The 18,020-nt window shown below is 42.7% G+C and overlaps 1 protein-coding gene across 4 annotated transcripts in view; it reads left to right on the top strand.

The window, feature by feature from the left end:
• robo3 (roundabout, axon guidance receptor, homolog 3 (Drosophila)) overlaps positions 1-18,020 on the top strand; it is an 87,593-nt gene that overhangs the window by 62,034 nt on the left and 7,539 nt on the right. For all 4 annotated transcript variants that reach the window (XM_044371448.1, XM_044371447.1, XM_044371446.1 and 1 more), the window contains 14 exons: positions 800-1,005; positions 7,071-7,152; positions 8,139-8,307; positions 10,055-10,221; positions 10,321-10,442; positions 10,595-10,811; positions 13,252-13,376; positions 14,002-14,185; positions 14,448-14,696; positions 15,230-15,269; positions 15,460-15,599; positions 15,891-16,172; positions 17,025-17,172; positions 17,694-17,912. In XM_044371448.1, the coding sequence (XP_044227383.1) occupies positions 800-1,005; positions 7,071-7,152; positions 8,139-8,307; positions 10,055-10,221; positions 10,321-10,442; positions 10,595-10,811; positions 13,252-13,376; positions 14,002-14,185; positions 14,448-14,696; positions 15,230-15,269; positions 15,460-15,599; positions 15,891-16,172; positions 17,025-17,172; positions 17,694-17,912 (2,350 nt within the window). The remainder of the gene's footprint in view (positions 1-799; positions 1,006-7,070; positions 7,153-8,138; positions 8,308-10,054; positions 10,222-10,320; positions 10,443-10,594; positions 10,812-13,251; positions 13,377-14,001; positions 14,186-14,447; positions 14,697-15,229; positions 15,270-15,459; positions 15,600-15,890; positions 16,173-17,024; positions 17,173-17,693; positions 17,913-18,020) is intronic.

Raw genomic sequence — 18,020 nt, 5'->3', positions numbered from 1 at the left:
TGATTGTTTGGAAAATACTGTTGAGTGGGCTGTTTAAAGGAATGACGGGTATACTTATTTGCTTTCTTGTGTTTGATGAGAAGATTGATACCTCTCTCATATCTGTTAAATATTAAGTGATCACTGGCAGCTGGTCAGCTTAGCTGAGCAACAAGACCGTACGCACTGGAAAACAGCTAACCTGGCTCTGTCCTAAGGTGACAAAATGTAGCTACCTGTAAAGGTCACTAATTAATTCTCTCATTTGTTGTTATTTGTGCAAAACCCCAAGCATACAAACGACAGTACGTGTTTTGAAACTCCAGCTGGTTACTCCAGACATGAGAGCTGAACTGCTCATCTAACTCCCAGCAAGAAAGTGTATAAGTGTATTTCCCAAAATGTTAAACTACTCCTTTAAAGCCTTGTAGCTTTTTGTTGTTGTGATGGATGGTGAAAGTACTGGATGGATGTTGTGGATCCGGTGTAAGTCATAGTGTCAGTATAGTTTCATAGTGTCAGTCTCTAACCCTGCAGTGTCATACTGAATGACTATTTATTTATGTGACAGTGTGATGACAGTAAATAGCTAGAAACGAGTCATATCTTATGCTTTTTGACAGTTTTTGTTGCTTTTGACAGTTTAAGTTGCCACTCTGAATAGTTCTGGAGAGCAGCACTCCCTTTTAATGCAGAGGTACACACTGTATACTCCAAAGTGAAAAACATTTTAAGAAGAAATTTGGTCAAAAAGTTGGATTATAATTTGAATATTATCTCAAACTTCATCTTCATCTGACTTTGTTCTATGTCCCTACAGCACCTTCGGACCGTGTCCCTCCCATCATCCGCCAGGGACCGGCCAATCACACTTTAGCTCCTGGTTCCACCGCTCAGTTACACTGCCACATCATGGGCAACCCCATCCCCAGCATCCAATGGGAGAAAGATGGCCAGAGGATCCTGGGAAACGATGACCGAATCAGCTTGATGGACAATGGCACCTTCCAAATCACCAACCTCCAGGTATTTAAAATCATATTATTTTCTCCTCACATAATAGTCTGAACTGCAAACACAGTTTATTCCTTCATAAGATCCCAGACTAATAAAACAGGAAATGAAATAATGTATCTTTTATTTACACCTACGTTAATAAATCTGTGATGACCTTCAACTTGGGCAAAATCATTGAATCTTTATTACTACTTCTCATTCCGTCGCACCACATCTTCCACTGAACTCATTAAAACGCATTCACAATCTACATGTATTAGTGTTTGCACATCAAACATGATGCAGTTCATGCAAGATAAACATATTCCACAAGATAAAACACCACAGTTTTAATTGCAGAGAAAGTATGAAGCACTTAAACAGAGGACATTTTTACAGTTGACTCAAATAACGAGCGTTTATGAGAGGAGAAGAGGAGGGGAATGTAGCAAAACCTCAACAGTGAGGCGTGATCACCATGATAATGAGCGTGCGAGGCCATTAGCAGTCGTTAGCACCGTCTTACTCCGTGCTAATGAAATCCATTCGGCCCAGAATTCCCTCCTGGGTACGAAGCAGCACCTGAGGTCACTGCAGCATCGGTGAGACTCGAGGAGGCTCACACATTAATTGATTGTGGGTTCTCAATGATTAACGATCGCTGAGACTTGTAATTAAATCCTCAATACATCATCGCGAGTGAGGACTGGACGAACGAGGGAGAGATAGAGGAGGAGGAGAAGCGGGAGGCTGAGTTAGAGGAGAGGGAAGAAGGAGAAACAGCCTAAAGTACATCTTATGTTGCATTCATGTCATGTGGGAATAAAAGGGAAAGACTTGACAGCTGAGAGCACCAACTAGGAAGAGCTCACGATTTCAGAATCCGTTCGAAGCTGTCAAACAACATGTTGAAGTTCTCTGTAGACTTTGGTTCGGTTTGATCAGATTCTCTGCAGTGAAGACATGCCCCCAGTGATGCTGGTGTGTTTGATTTTATTGTTTTACAGCGAACAGCAAACATAAAAACTCCAGGTAGTTACGGCCTTGGATTTCAGAGATGGGGTCAAAGTATTACTTGGAGAGATTGTTAGTTTGTTTCATTTGAAATATTGTTCTGTACACTTTCTGCCTTGTCAGTGATTTCAGAAATGAGACACTGGAGTCCAACACTAAAACAGACAGTCAGGGCTCACATCCACTTTGAGACATTTAAGCTGTATCGCATCTCAGGTAGACTGTTCCTCTCCATCTAACTCCATAAGATAGAAAGAATTCTGGTTTATTACAACCTGGATCTTTTTCTGTGGTTTTGCCCATTCTTTCTGTTAGTTATCATAACTAAGATAATATCTAGAATCAGGGAATGTGGCAACACGGCTAAAATGTAGCCCAAAAGGGCAGGAAACCAAAAGCGCTCAGACAATAAGTCAGGTTTTAAACAAACCCCAAGGAGATGCATACAAGCTTGTTTGGAGCAGCACACAGTATGTGTACTGTTTGAAAAATCACCAGTATTAACATAATGCAGTGACAAGAATCCAGGAGATATGTGCTGTAATATTGTCTTCATTATCAAACGAAAGTGGATAGCGCTGAAAAGGTTGATCTCAGATGTAGATTATCTAATCTAATGATACCACTCAGTCTGGATATTATCCAGATTAATAACATGACGGATTAGGCTTGCCTTAAAGTCTCAGAAGTAAAAACCTTCCATTTCCCCTGTGATGGTTTTGCATCAGAGATACACGATGACAGATTTGTTAAACCTCTAAACATCCCTTCATGTGAGCTCTGCTATGAATCATCCGGCGTTTAAATCAAAAAAAGAGTGTGAAACGCATTAAACACAAAACATTAACCACAATCTCCCCCTTTTGCATGATAGGACAAAAAAATGAAATCGCCATTCATAAAGCACATTTAACCCTGAAATAATCAGTATAAATAAGTCGATTTCATCTGGGACCCTAGAGGGGGACAGATGGTCTGTTTGTTCCTCGTACTCTGGCAATGAGGAGATGCCATTACCCTGGGATCTTTGCCAGACACACACTGCCGCTGTCCCTCAACGATGCCAAGATGCCCTGGACAGACGGGAAGTGTGTGGTGGTGGTGGTGGTGGTGGTGGTGGTGGTGGAGGTGGGTGGGGGTTAAAGAGAGGTTTGTGCTGCTTTTCTGCTAAACGGTTGATGTGAGCGTGGGGTAGAGGGTGTGTGCGGGTATGGCAGGGTAAAAAAAAAAAAAAAAAAAAAAAAAGGAAGGGAGAGTGTGAGAAGGACTACATGGACACAAAGAAACAGATTACTGAGAATAATCAGGTTAAAGCAGAAAATCGAGTTCATGTGTTGACTTTAAATCCCAGTATACGCGGGTTATAGTCTGTAATCAGATTTCCCCTTCTGCACCCTCCCAAAAAAGGATCTGACATCATTATCAACCTTCTGTCTGTTATGGTGCAGAAGTCTGATGCGCATGCTAACTGTGTGGTCAGCATGTAATGGACAAAGAAAAGGAAACAGACTCAAAAGTCACTCTTTTTGACTGGCAGATGATTTCTGGGAATTGCAGTGCAGAAATATCCCAAATGTCAAAAATGGAATCAAACGGTAATAAATAAATAAATATTCACAGATTCTGCCTTTAAGTTTGGAGCTCCTCTCTCCAGCCTCCCTCCCTCCTGTTCTCCTCTCCTCCTCTCGCCTCATCCATTTTTCAGCAATCTGTTTCGCACAGAGCTCCGAGCTGCCGGCCTTGATTAATAGTCAGGTGTCCCGGCTGTTTACCCCACCCGCCCTCTGTGCCGATTCCCCATCCACCGATCAAACGCCACCATCTGGGGACTCGCTTTTTACCCCCTCAGACAGGCGCACACCATCAGCCAGCCCACAGGTCAACTCAAGGTCAGGGCCTATAGAAAGAGAGGAGGAGCAGCGAGGGATGTTGTATAGGACAGAGAGTCACCTGTCCCGTGTCCTGCAGGACATGATGACAAGCCACTTAGGCTTGAGTAATTCCTCTGTCAGCGTTACTGATGAGCCGGCCCACAGATGCAGCAGAGGAGAATGGCCAGGCCACATGCGCACCGCTCAGCGAGGCATTAGTCATGATAGGTTTTGCCGCGCACATCCTCTGCATAATGTATAAGGTTTTCAATGGGAGTAATACGGGCCGCGCTCGCTGAATAAGTGAATAATGGAAGGCTGACTGTGTTTGGGTCTGCATGTAAATTGATGAACTACAGAAGACTGAAAAATCTTGCAGCAAAACATGAAAAACTAATTAAAAATCCCCCATAAGAGTCCAACACACACCTGTACAACTGCACACACACACACACACAAAGTGCAACAGGAGAGCTATTTACAGAGCCAGCCACCCCCACAGGCACAGTTAACACTGAAGTACAGTCAGTCCCCTTGCCCTCCATGTGTACTGTAAATGGAGCTGAGATGTCTTTGACTCCCTTTAGAATTTATCTAGCTGTAAACCAGCTCTTTGGAATTTATATTGTAAACAAACGTGATTTTGTTCTCTCAGTGTAGCATGTTGTATATGCTATTAAGAGCTTAGCAAATTTGTTGAATGTGTTTCATACCTCATAAAACATTTACAAAGCCTTTATTTGTGAGTGTTTTGTTCACATCTCTAACAATGTTTTTTTTCTTCTTCTCTTTCTGTTTTATTGGTTACCTTTTATAGCACATTAAAGTCACCAGTTATTGATAAGCAGTCAGCAGTGGCATGCACGTGTGCCCTTGTGTGCGTGTTATACAAATAATATAAAGACCCACCCACAAAAACACCACTAATGGTCCAAAAATTCACTCCACAGGGTAACTTATGTGCTATCCAAATCCTAAACACAGGTAAAGATACTCTTTGGAGTTTTCTAGTAAATAAACACCGTTATATTTACTTTCAGTCTTTCTCACCAATGTGTATCTTTGAGGCCCACCAAACATGTTAAATCCAATTCTCTCTTCATAAAACATTTGCAAACCCACTGCTGGTGTTTTAGTGGGCGCACCAAAAACAGGCCTGCATTTAAAAAATGCAAGGGGCCGCATTGGTGGGACACGGTGGTGGTGTTTCAGGTGATGGGGAGACAGTGAAATATGATCCAGGATCATAGATCTATGAGTTGGAAAGTTCATCAGATGCCAAAACAGTGCACAGTGCTTTATAATATTACGAAGAAGAGTTTTACATCTCTTGTGGCAATCGTTTTACCGTTTGTCTTGACAATGGCAAGATAAACAGTAGTTCATGTTACAAAGTGATGCACCAGGAATGTGCACCAACACAGCACCTTGCCAGATGACATCGCACTGCATTGTGGCAAAAGTTGAGCCAGGTTCAAAGCAGTGTCTACGGTCTGAACGCAGCCTTACTGCCAGCGACTGTTGATCAGTAGTGTAGCGGGAAAGTGAGGGACGTCATAGCCCCCTTTAATTTGATTAACACCGGCAATCTTTTAGCTAAATGCCATTTTTAACCATTAACATTTAGTGATCCTATTCAATTCAGCACATTTGCTTCTTCCTCCAGTTTTAATGTTCATTTTGAAAGAGTCTGGATTCTACATCTTAAATTGAGGGTGAGTTGATTCATAAAAGAAAGAAAGACAAAAAGAAGGAAAGACAAACAATAACATGGAGCGATGAAGCAAAAGGAACAGAAAATTGTTCAGACTGCACTGCTCCCGCAAGTTGCTACTACCTCTGTGTCACATTGAAAGATTCCCCGGTGTAGAGACCCCCAACATCTCCCTCTGTTGTAAGCAATTTCACAGCCCGTCTAGTTTTTGGCTTGCCTCCCCAAAAAATTTAATAGCCAGCATTCACATGTGCGCACACACACACACACACACACAAGCACATTTATCACACTCCTCTTAATTACATCTGCTCATAGCCTGTCCAGAATGCTAAGTAGCTGTTGAATATAAAGACTGGCGCCTCAGAAATTTCTAGACCTCTAGCTGGTCATTAAAATTCTGTCCTTTGATCCATCCTTTAACTCTCCTCCTCTGCCGTGTAGGAATCAAACGAGGAACATAAAAGCCACTAGCTTGACTTTAGCTTTGACTTCAAATAGGTCCACTGAGAGTATATCACTTATGAAAAAAATGAAATAACTACAATTGACAAAATGTCCAAAGTAGAAGCAGTTGATTGAAGCAGATGTTATGTTGAGGCATGCTTAACAAGAAAACAAATATTCATATGTGATTAACAATAATTGATTGTTTCCTAAGAGAAGCAGTTTTCAGTCAATGATGAACGGATGTATATAAATATACCCAATTTATTGGCTGAATGTTGCATTTTATTTTGATGGTTTGGATGAAATTTGATGAAATTTAAATATTATTTCTAAGTTTCCGATGTATAAAAGGAATATATATATATCGAAATTAATAATAATTCACATGCACAGTGTCACTTCACATCCAAACTACGGAAATCCATCTGCATTATCATTCAGCCCCACGTGCCTGCAAAGTTCACCTGTCTGAGGACTACATTTTTCATCTTTATGTTATTATATCTGTTCATGCATGACTTATTCTGCCCCTATTGTCAGCACTTCATGCTTAGTTTCCATCTTAGATACTTAAATGACGCCATCTGTGATTTACATGCATGTGTGCTGCCTGCAAAGGTATTCTTTCATCATGAACTCATCATCATGTTACCATATACATACAGGAAAAAAAGACGGAAAATGGTAAAAGGTGACGGCTCACGACAGAGTTTTGGATGCACTTTTGAATGTACTGGTGCTAGTGGGAGTTTGATTAACAGATACTAAAAAGCCAATCTTACTTTCATGTGAAAGTGGAAAGAGTCACCTGGTCGGCTTTGTGTGAATTACAGCTCTGTGTTCTGCCAGCTTTTTATCCAGCCAACTTCCCCCTGCTCAGTATTCTGAGTACAAACATTCTGCTTTTGAGAGATATGACATTTAGACTCAATCACTGGTAATGGGTACATTAACACAATATCACCGTCTCACTCACCTGTACACACACACACACACACACACACACACACACACTAAGCTAACCATACACATTTTTCTGTTGCCAGGAAACGGACTCTGGGGTTTACACCTGCCTGGCTTCCAGCTCCAGTGGAGAGACGAGTTGGAGTGGAGCACTCACAGTCAAAGGTAAATTGTCTCTCCATGATTTAAATACATGCAAATGACAACTCTATGAAGTGGCATTGTATGACACAGAGAGATGAAATGGGGAAAAAATACTTTTGCAGGTGAAAACAACGTATAAAAACAGTCATTCTGATTATAACTGGACTATTCCTGCGCTGGGTAACACTGGAAAAGTCACTGTGTAACACTATTTTAATTAATAACAGTGAAATGATAAGTTATAGATAAAAGTGTGACTGCAGATAAGAAAATTCAGGCATTAAGGAGTAATAGGTAGTGCTCATTTAACTACGCAAATGAAACAAGTAGCTGAGCCCAATTAAAGCACTTAACCTCTGCTGGTCCTGAGGCTGTTACTGGGCAGACTACTAATATACATGTCTGTAAGTGTATGGATGTGAAGCGTAATGTTGCTGAAAAAGAGCTTTTCTGGTCATAAATAAAAGTTTACACACGCTAATGCCCTCTTCCAGTTGTAATTGTGAGATATCGTTAGCCACCACCGCAGCTCAAAGCACAGCGTCAATTGAATCACAGCACTTTGTGAGGCTCTGCCCTTTTTATTTTCCCTAAAACCCATCAGACGTTGCTACATAAAATATTTCAAGCTGTAGAGATTTCATTAGTGGCATTCAATGAAGGAATAATGACTTAACAAGCTGCTCTGATGACACTTAAGTTTGTTATTTGACTATTAGTGTCGTAATGCTTAGTTGAGATCTAATAGTGTCATGAAATGCAAAATTGTGAAGTCTGTTAGAAGTGAGGAACTCTGCCTGCAGCGAGCGGGATGCAAATGTTCAGTCAACATTAGTGGGATTACACTGAGGACATTATGAAAATGCTAATGCTCAAGAATAAATAATGCTAAAGGCAAATGTCGCAGTTCTAATCAAATGTGCACCGTCCCCTCCCTCTGCTTTTATCTCTCTCTCACCTCCTTCCTGCATCTTTGTTCCCACCTCCTCTGCTTCTGTACCATCCAGAGAGTGCAGACCAGTCGGTAGCTCAGGCCACCGAGCCCTTCCAGCTGCCAGGTCCGCCGCACAAACCCATAGTCACAGATGTATCCAAGAACAGCGTCTCTCTGACCTGGCAACCCAACGCCCACGAGGGAGGAGCCGCCGTCACTTCCTACATCATCGAGGCCTTCAGGTGAATTTTGCAAATCTAAGCTTCAACAAAGTCAGGGTGCAAAAACGTGCCCTTTCCCCCTGTTCTTACTTGATATTTGTACATCTGTTCGGTCGTCAAGGACAAATGAGATTTATTGTCAGTTCCTCTATTCATGTATTCTTTTTCATCAAATAATTTTGACAGGAATCAGTCCTCTTCTTCACTGAGCAGTCAAGGCTCCACTTTCAAGCGGGTCACAGCACAATATTTATTGATTAGTTTTATACCCTGTAAAAATAAGATTCAGTTCACAAAAAGTACGATTCAAGGAATAAAATATACAAAGACTGTAACATTTCATTTCAGACCTGTTTGGTCGGGTAAGAACTTGTGAACTGATGACATTACTAGCTAAAACAGGTCACACGCATGCATGCAGCACATAGTAGACTCCGCTCTCTTTCTCGTCCCCCATAGCTAATCTGGGACACTCATGAACCTGAATGCACCTCAGCAAAAACCTTCAGGTACTGACACCTGAGATGTAGTCCACCTTGGATTAATTAAGGGAAAAATAGATTTAGCTCAGCAGGACGGGTGGCTCGACGGATGGAAGATGAAGATAAGCGGCATTATGGGGAAATGTGTCCTTTCAATTCGATAAAGAGGGGAACGCTGGCAGAGCATAATCACATCCAGACGTCCACCGTGGCCCATGGCAGCGGCAGAGTGTTTCTGAGTAACGCAAACTGATTCTTTATAAAGCAGCTGGAGGGGACGGCTGGGATGTTTGCAATAACATTTCCTTGCCTGAGGTGCTGAGGTTTGTTTGGAGGAGCAACGGGAAGAGAAAGGGTTGGGGCGTATGTGTGTGTGTGTGTGTACATATTCAATGTGTAATACTTTATAAGTGTTTATTTAATATGAGGAGGCAGACTTTTCATTCTCCTGGTGAGACTGCTTTCATTTCCTCTTTTTTTGGAGGGTCACATCCTGGTGTGTGAGTGCGTGAACTCCCTTTGAGCATCTCCTCTACAAAGTTACCTTGAATCTAGCATTGGCGCGGCAGGGGCGTCCTGCTTTCACAAGAGATGAGTATGCATTAGTCGTTTTCTTCTGTGGTCTAATTGTGCAGTTCAGCAGTGAAGCAGTGAAGGCACATGGTGCCCTTGGGGGGGAAATCTAAAAGTGTCAAACAAAAGGTTGAGGAGGCCTTTGTGACTGTGCTGCTCTGCCAAGGTGACAATAAATTCAGAGGGAAAAAGGGAGAGATGGGAGTAAGAGAGAATGGGGTTGTGGGATAATGCATCTGGGGGAGTGCCACAAAGCTGATAATATGCTCTCATTTCCTGTTGGCAGCTGTGCGTCCTTACAAGCCTCATTACATTATTCATCAGGATAGCAAATTGTATCATTTGGAGGAGATCTTCTAGCGAGCACAAACTTCTCTGAACTGGGCGACTTTGCTCACATCTGCTATGGGTCTTGGTCTGCTATGCTGTCTTTCCACTGTGACAGAAAGAAGAGAATATGTCGGATTCTTCAAGTCTCCAGTGAATTGTTACATCAAATACCATACTTTTATCTCAAGGAAACATTTTGATGTGCAGGAGGTTTCCATATGACAGGCAGCAGACGCAGAAAATCCACGTAAAGCAGTATGAAAGTTGAGATGGCACACTTAAATGAATCAGAAATGAATCTTAATGTTTTGTATTTTGAATGCGTGTTTGGTAAAAATCATATCGTTATCAGAAGCTGAACACGTCCTTCTATCCTTTTGCAGCCAATCGGCAGGCAGCACATGGCAAACTGTAGCCGACATGGTCAAGATGGAAACGCACACAATCACCGGCCTTCTCCCCAACACCGTCTACCTGTTCATCGTCCGAGCCGTCAATGCTTACGGCCTGAGCGACCCGAGCCCCATCTCTGAGCCTGTCAGAACGCAAGGTCAGTCCGCACCCCTCTTGCACCAAAAGTAGTCCATGTTTGCTAATGCACTGTCAGCAGCACTTCAAGCAGAAATGAATATGTGTGTTTTCCCCCTAGATGTGAGTCCTACAGGTCAAGGAGTAGACCACAGGCAGGTGCAGAGGGAGCTGGGAGAAGTGGCCGTCCAGCTTCAGGAGCCTGTCACACTAACAACAGCCTCCATCCGAGTGTCCTGGACTGTGAGTGGCTCAAACTTTTTGTTTTTTTAGGGAAGGTTGAGTTGATACCTGACTTCACATTAACACAGTGCACACATGCAAAAATTTTAATCTTTCACTGTATCTAAATCTCTTTTCTTCCCCCCCCCCCATGCCACCCTCAATCGGTTAAGGTTGATCGTCAGTCTCAGTACGTTCAGGGCTACCGCCTCTTCTACCGACCCAGCGGTGGAACCTGGCTCCTCCAAGACATCAACTCGCCCTCTGAGCGCAGCACCGTCCTCACCAGCCTGCTCAAAGGAACTGAGTATGAGATAAAGATCCGGCCCTATTTCAATGAATTCCAGGGCAAGGACAGCCGGACGTTACTGGTTCGAACCCCAGAGGAAGGTAATAAATCTGTGGAATTGGAAAAGATGTTTACCAGAACTATATTCCAAGTAAACTTGATTTAATAAACTAGACACTAGATTTTCTTTGACACTGTGGGGCCTTGAAAACTGCTATTCATTACCCTGTATGACACCGTATGAACTTCAGTTATGTTATCTGTAGGACCAAAAATAGCTAGAAGAGCATAAAGCATTAAAATAACAAGACTGGGAACAGTTCCCCCCCCCACCTCAAGATGTAAATCTTCAGCCTGATCCGGTGCCTCCTTTGAGCAACAAAATTCCATTACCCGCCACTACAACTCTACAAAGAACACAGGATTCACAATTATCAAAGACGCATCAGAGACTTTTTGATAACGTTTGCCAGAACAACAGACTCATTTGTGAGCCGGCAGCTTGGAGCTGGGTGTGTGTGTGTGTTGGACTCACACTCACACAAACACATTCACTCAGACATTCCTCTAAGTGTGCTCATACCCTGGACACCAGGAGCACAATTCTCCCCCAAGGACCAAACTGAAAAAATCATCCCATGCCACCCAACTCAACCTTGACACTGACTGACTGTGCCAGTCATGTATCCTCAAAATAATAATCCATCCTATTATAATCTATTTAGTATATTTTTGTATAACTCGTTAGTTTATGTGTTTCAGTTATCGATTAGAAATCAATTAGTAACGGTTTATTTTCATTATCGATTAATCTGCTGATAACTTTATCGATTAATTGATTAGTTGTTTGGTCCATAAAATGTCAGGAATGGTGAAGTTTACTGTCATAGAAGACAAAAGAAACCAGAAAATATTTACATTTGAGAAGCTGGAATCAGAGAATTTGGACATTTTCTCCTTAAAAAAATGACTCAAAATGACTTATTTATTCATTTAATTTAGTATTTGACAACTAATCCATTAATCGTTGTAGCTCTGTTACTCCCACTGGTGTCATTTTTATCATCAGGATTCCAGGAGTCCATATCTGTATTCAACATGCAGTGATGCAATATTGTTAAGCTTTATAGGTCCGCTAATTGCTGTAAAAGTAAAAGTGTGAATCTGGGAGGCGTCTGACTGTGGAATGTGTTGTGAAAATAATTAATCACTGCCCCTCCCCGGGGGGGAGAGAGGAGGTCCATCTGTCAGATTCCTTCCTGGGTAATAAACTTCCAAAAAAATCCCTTTAAAAGATTGTTACCTGAATACATCAGAGAGTTCGCTTGTTTACAAGTACAAGTCTCTCACTCTGTCTGCTCACTATTCTGACCCTGCTCTCCCAACCGTCAACAAGTTTATTCGGCACTTAATGTCATCATCAGACTCTGGGCAGCATCACTGCATTGACAACTACTGGAAACTTAACTTCCATAAACTGCTAACCTGGTGCTACATTAAACTGTCCTGCTCCCTAAATATTAGCCTATTCTAAAGTGGCTTTTCCAAAGATTAGACACATTCCAAATTACCCCACAATATACCAGCTGCTTTCAGGTGACAGTCTTTATTTTACATATCAATCACTGAAACTATCTGGTCATCTCTTCACCATTCTCATCATTCATTTATTACTGCGTTGTTTGTGTCTTTGTTAGTTTGTTCTCTTTGTGGTTTAGTAGAATAGTTGTAGTTTTAGTTTATAGATAAACTGCAGATAGAACTGAATAAAAGAACACAGTGAAGCCCATGATGTCGCTGCACATATGTCTGCCTCTGCCGTTCCTCTGAGAAGAGCTGTGGAGGAGGACAAAGCCCTTGCAGAGTGGGCATGAATACCTGGCGGGGGGTCTTTCTGCGGCATACAGTATGCTTGTGTGATAGCTTCACACAGCCAGTGGGCTGTGTGAAGCTGTGCGCCTTTCACCAACCAGTGTTTCATCAGAGGCTTTCCCAGGGAATGCTCTCTGTAATGCACATCATGTGTTGTGCGAGTCATTGTAGGTCCATAGGCTACTGCCTGAATTTGCTTAATGAAAAGCAAGTTTATGGTTAAACTGGGTTATGTGTAATACTTATTTGCTATTTCTCCTAAATGCACACATTAGTTTATTTCCCTACATGTCTCATTTTTGGGGTTTTTTATTATGTATGGTCCTCTGCAGGTTTATATCAGTTGATCCAGAATCTAGATGAAAAACAAGGCAGCTGCTGTTTTTGCCTTCAGCACTTATAGACTTTGGATCAACCTGTCTGAGTAGCTTAGGCTGACTAAAAGTAAACATTTTAACTTTTTAAATCACTCAATAAAACGTAATTTGCCCTCCTGCTACAGCTCACTTTGATGTCTCTTGACTTGTGTTTTATATGGTTTTTTTTTCCTTGTTTTTTTCATTTTTTTCGTTCTTTACAAGTTCTCACTCGCTGATCGATCATCATGCCATGTTTTCACTATCAGTATGTTCATAAAATGACATGAATGCTATGTCCCACCTCTCATAGTCCCCAGTGCCCCGCCCAGAGCTGTTACAGTGGCAACGGTGAAGCTAAGCAACAGCTCCAGCATCAGCGTCTCCTGGGAGCCTCCACCCAGCGACATGCAGAACGGCATCATCCAGGAGTACAGGGTAATTATGCCTCAGCTGAATCGAGTCACGCATTTGACACATGAGCAATGTTTTATCACCAAACACCTGCACAAATATCACAAATCTGCTGTAAAACACAGAACAGAGGAAACACTGTAACTCTCAGTGTACACAATGTTAAGACTAATGGGATTTCCTTAATTAAATCTATACTAGTCACAAAGAAAGAGATGTAGATTCGAAGAAGCAGGGGGTTATTGGAGGACTGTGGAGTGTGCAGAAGAGGCTGCAATTCAATTTCAGGAAGATGACCCTAATATTTAGTTCATTCAGTGTACATGCAGAGATAAAACCTTGTCAAAGGAAGAGAAAAGCCCTGAGGCGGTGTTTTTAAAACTTCAAACGTAGAGTAGAGCACACTGGTTATTGGTCAACTTCAATGATCTACTGTACATTTAACATAGGGAATATCTGACTCCGCTTTGATGTCGTTATGAACAGATCAAACATTGCAGCCTATAGTCTAAGTATTTCATCAGTGAACCGAAATGCAAATACAGTCTCAGCTGAGGAGTATTTGTCCGAGTATATAAAAGTGTCACAAGAACAGAAACGGGAAGCAGCTGCGAGACAACTTCAGTGCCTACTCTGTGTATCCAAACAGGTGTGGTGTGTGGGCAGCGGCGGCGACAACCAAACGCGCTACTACATCAACAAGACAGTGGACGGTAACACGTTGTCCACGGTGTTGAAAGGCCTGATGCCCGGCGTCCTCTACCAGGTGGAAGTGGCGGCGGTGACCAGCGCTGGCATCGGCACTCGCAGTCAGCCGGTGTCCGTCCTCTTCAGTGAGTTCATGATGAGAAACACAGCTTTAGAGAGATTTATTTTTTATTACTATATGTAATATAAGAGTACTGTTATGTACTGTATTGGTTGAAAACATGAAAGCCATACAATATGAATGAAAACAGGCAGATAATACAACAGATCAACAAAGAAAATGGCATAAAATGATCAGAACTGTAGTATCCACTTCACCATCCTTCTCATCTTATTTTGTCCTCCTCCTCCTCCTCTTCCTCCCCCCTTCCTGTTTCCTTCCCCTAGAGCTGCCAGCTGAACAGCCCTCCGTGTCAGGCGGCGGAGGCGGCGGTGGCACCAGTGACAGCGGCGAGGAGAGCAGCGTGAGCCTGGCTGAGCAGATTACCGATGTGGTCAAGCAGCCGGCGTTCATCGCAGGCATCGGCGGAGCCTGCTGGGTCATCCTCATGGGCTTCAGCGTCTGGATCTACTGCCGGCGCAAAAAGAGGAAGGAGCTGAGCCACTACACCGCCTCCTTCGCTTACACGCCAGCAGGTGAGGAAGAATAATTATGTTGTTGAATGATATATTGCCACTGACCTGAGGCTGTGTGTGTCTGCTGTCTGTTATCGCAGACATGTTATTATGCATTTATGCTGGAAGTCATGGAAATTAAAAGGTGGAATTCAGATTATAGCCATTCTATACGTAGGTTCAATATGAGATTTTGTTAAATAGTTTTATGTTTATTTTTGTGACTACATACTATACATAAGGTCCTATTCTACCGTAGTTTACAGAGAGTGTGTTTACTGCAGCAGCGCTTGCTTTCAAAGATCCATCACTTGACTATCAGTGTCAGTGTAAGAAAAAGATAGATGCATGATTTAGTTGTGTTTTCTCTGCTATTGCAATAGCTCTATTGTAACACATTCATACTGTGCATACATAAACTTTGCCCAAAACATTTTCAATGAAAATCGGAACAGCTGATCCTGGGTAATAAAAGCACAGTCAAGATTGAACAAAAAAGATAAAATTAAAGCTAAGAAGGCCACAAAAATGTAACATGCACTTGTCTTCTGCAGTTGGCTTCCCTCATGGAGAGGCATCAGGACTCAATGGAAGGTAATTATGTCCTTCATTTAAGTTCTATTATATACTCTATATTCTGGTTTCGCTTTTTTATTAATTCTCTGATAATTGTAAATGTTTCTCATTGTCTACACACGCAGCTTTTTCTTTGCTAACTGTTTGTCCATCTGGACAGTCATTGGTTGTGTTGTATCTCAAAAGTAAAGCCAGAATGTCTCTGTAGGCCCGGCGTGCTGGGAGGCAACATGGGCAACTACCCGTGGCTGGCAGACTCTTGGCCCACCACCAACCTGGTCCACAGCGGTAAAGAGGCCGTCAACTGCTGCACCACTAATCATGACACAGCTGAGAGATACTACAACGGTAGGATGCTGCTTTAACAGAATAGTTTGGTAGAGTGAAGTACATGAATGTCTGTTTTTGTATCCTTCTGCTTATATAACAGCTGCTGTGACAGATTTTCTTATTAAGTCATTTATGTGTTGAGAGATTAAAAATGTAAAAGGGTCCTTGATGCTGAAAATAATGCTAACATATTTCAGCCCAGTGATAAGTAGAGGCGCTCAATATGACAAAACAGAGCTAATATATTCCGAACAAAACACAAAAAAATGTTTCTAAATATAACCTCCCGCTGCCTCCGTCCTTGTGTAGAAGCTGGCATCTCCAACTACCTGAACCAGACAGAGAAATACAGCATGGGTGGCTCCACCGAGGGTCCCATCTACAGCACCATCGATGCAACCAGCGAGGACCTGCACAGCTTCACCTACGCCCAACACACCTCCACCACCCCCTACGCCTCCACCTCCATCATGCCTTTCAGCAACCAGACGCAGGGGCCGGCCCACAGCGGCGAGCAGCCGGATGACGGACACTGGATCCCTCAGCCGGGGCCTTCTGGATCTCAGTACGCGCAGCCGGACCGCTGCAATGGTGAGGAGGGCCAACAGGGTCATGACCTTTTACTGTCTTTGTTCAGTAAAGACAGATCTTTTGTTGCAGCTTACCAACAGAACCTGCTCAGCGTGTGTTTAAATTAGCATGTTTTTAAAGCGCTGTAACCTCAGATCTGCTGACAAATCACTGCTTCATTCCACGCTCCCAGTTGAAATCCAGGGGTGATCAAACGTTTTCCATTTTTGCCCCAATACTGTGAATATATTTTACAAATGTTATTATGAATACGTAATTGCTCAATTCTGTCGTAATTAAAATAGGTTTCCTATTGTATTTTTGCATTTATCTGGGTCACATTTGTGTTTTTTATTTCTACATCTGCATTTTCAAATGTATCTGTAATTATTTATTTTGCCAACAATGACCTAGTTCCAGCTTCTCAGTTGTGAGGATTTCCTGCCTTTCTTTGTCTTATGTGATAGTAAACTGAATATTTTTTGGATAAAGCAGGTGATTTGAAGAGATTTAGGAAACTGAATCATTCATTTATCGCCATTGTCTAACATCTTATAGGCCAAATGATGAATCAAGAAAATAATCTGCAGACTAATTGATAGTATGAAAAAATAATTATTAGTTGTTGCCCTCATTTTTATTTGTCTTTCACTGCAGCATTTTATCTAACCCCTCTGTAGAAGCGATTTGGTTATCTAATTTTGCATCCCCATTTTGCGTTACTCTCATACATTCTCATAAGTGAACAGATGATGTTTCAGCCACAGGCTTGCTGGAATATGTGTTAAATTATGCTCATGATAAATCAGCTGAGTGTGACAAAGTGTCCTCTTCAGGTGAATCATTGCGGTTCTCTCTCCATCTGTTTGCTAGGTAAGCCAAAGCAGAAGGCGATGGGTAAGGCTGTCAAGACTCCGTCTCTGACCTGGATGGAGGCTTTGCCCCCACCTCCCCCCATAGGAGAGCTGGAACAGTGTGACCAGGACGAGCAACCCCCAGAGCTGGAGGACATGGACATAGGGTGAGTCAGACTCCCGTGCCTTCTCTTTCCCTATAAATTAGTATTACACAGCTACACCATCATTTAGACTTACCATCACCTCTAACAGGCACATCAAGTATCGAACCCACCGTGGCTCTTATGCCTCTGGCTTTAACAACTCAATTACCTCGGCCTTGGTCAATTGCTTTAGTGATTTAGCTGTTTTCTTCAACCTTATAACACAATTAGCTGTGATCCTTCTTACCAGTCGCTCTCTGCTACCTCAGAGAAACACTATCATTCAGTGTAACACTTGTAGCAGCAATCCCACCCAAGCAGAAGCTTAGCCTCCTGCAGTTTTGCCAACGGCAAGGCCCTCCAACTTGAGTTGAGTCTGAAAGAACAGCATTAATCTTTAAAGCAGTCTATAGCTAGCTGGATATGAAGGCACCGTTTAGAAAACAGGCTGCCCTCAACAGTATCTTTCAAGAACACATAAGATCCAGCTACATCTCTCTTGCTACAGCGTCATCTAGCTGTGTCCCTCTTTGTCTTTGTAGCTCGGATGAGGAGTGGTGCCCTCCCCTCCCGGAGAGGACCTACCTGATGGAGGGCTGTGAGGACGGACCCTCCCCCCCACAGAGGAACAACGCCTCCTCTCCGGCCACCTCCTACAGTCACCAGTCGACTGCCACACTCACCCCATCGCCACACGAGGAGACCCGAGCCCCCCATGACCTGCCCCGCCTCAACCAGCTAGACGGCCAGCAGCTGTCACGGTATGTGAATTGACTGGGGCCTGTATGCATGTGTTTGTTTGCAGAAGGTTTTCATCGTAATTATTCATACTGTAACTCATGATCCTGATCTCTTGTCATGAACACCCA

Source organism: Thunnus albacares, chromosome 13 (genome assembly GCF_914725855.1).
Source record: "Thunnus albacares chromosome 13, fThuAlb1.1, whole genome shotgun sequence".
Lineage (NCBI taxonomy): Eukaryota > Metazoa > Chordata > Actinopteri > Scombriformes > Scombridae > Thunnus > Thunnus albacares.
The sequence above is the reverse complement of the archived record's forward strand: the minus strand, read 5'-3'. Positions and strand labels throughout refer to the sequence as shown.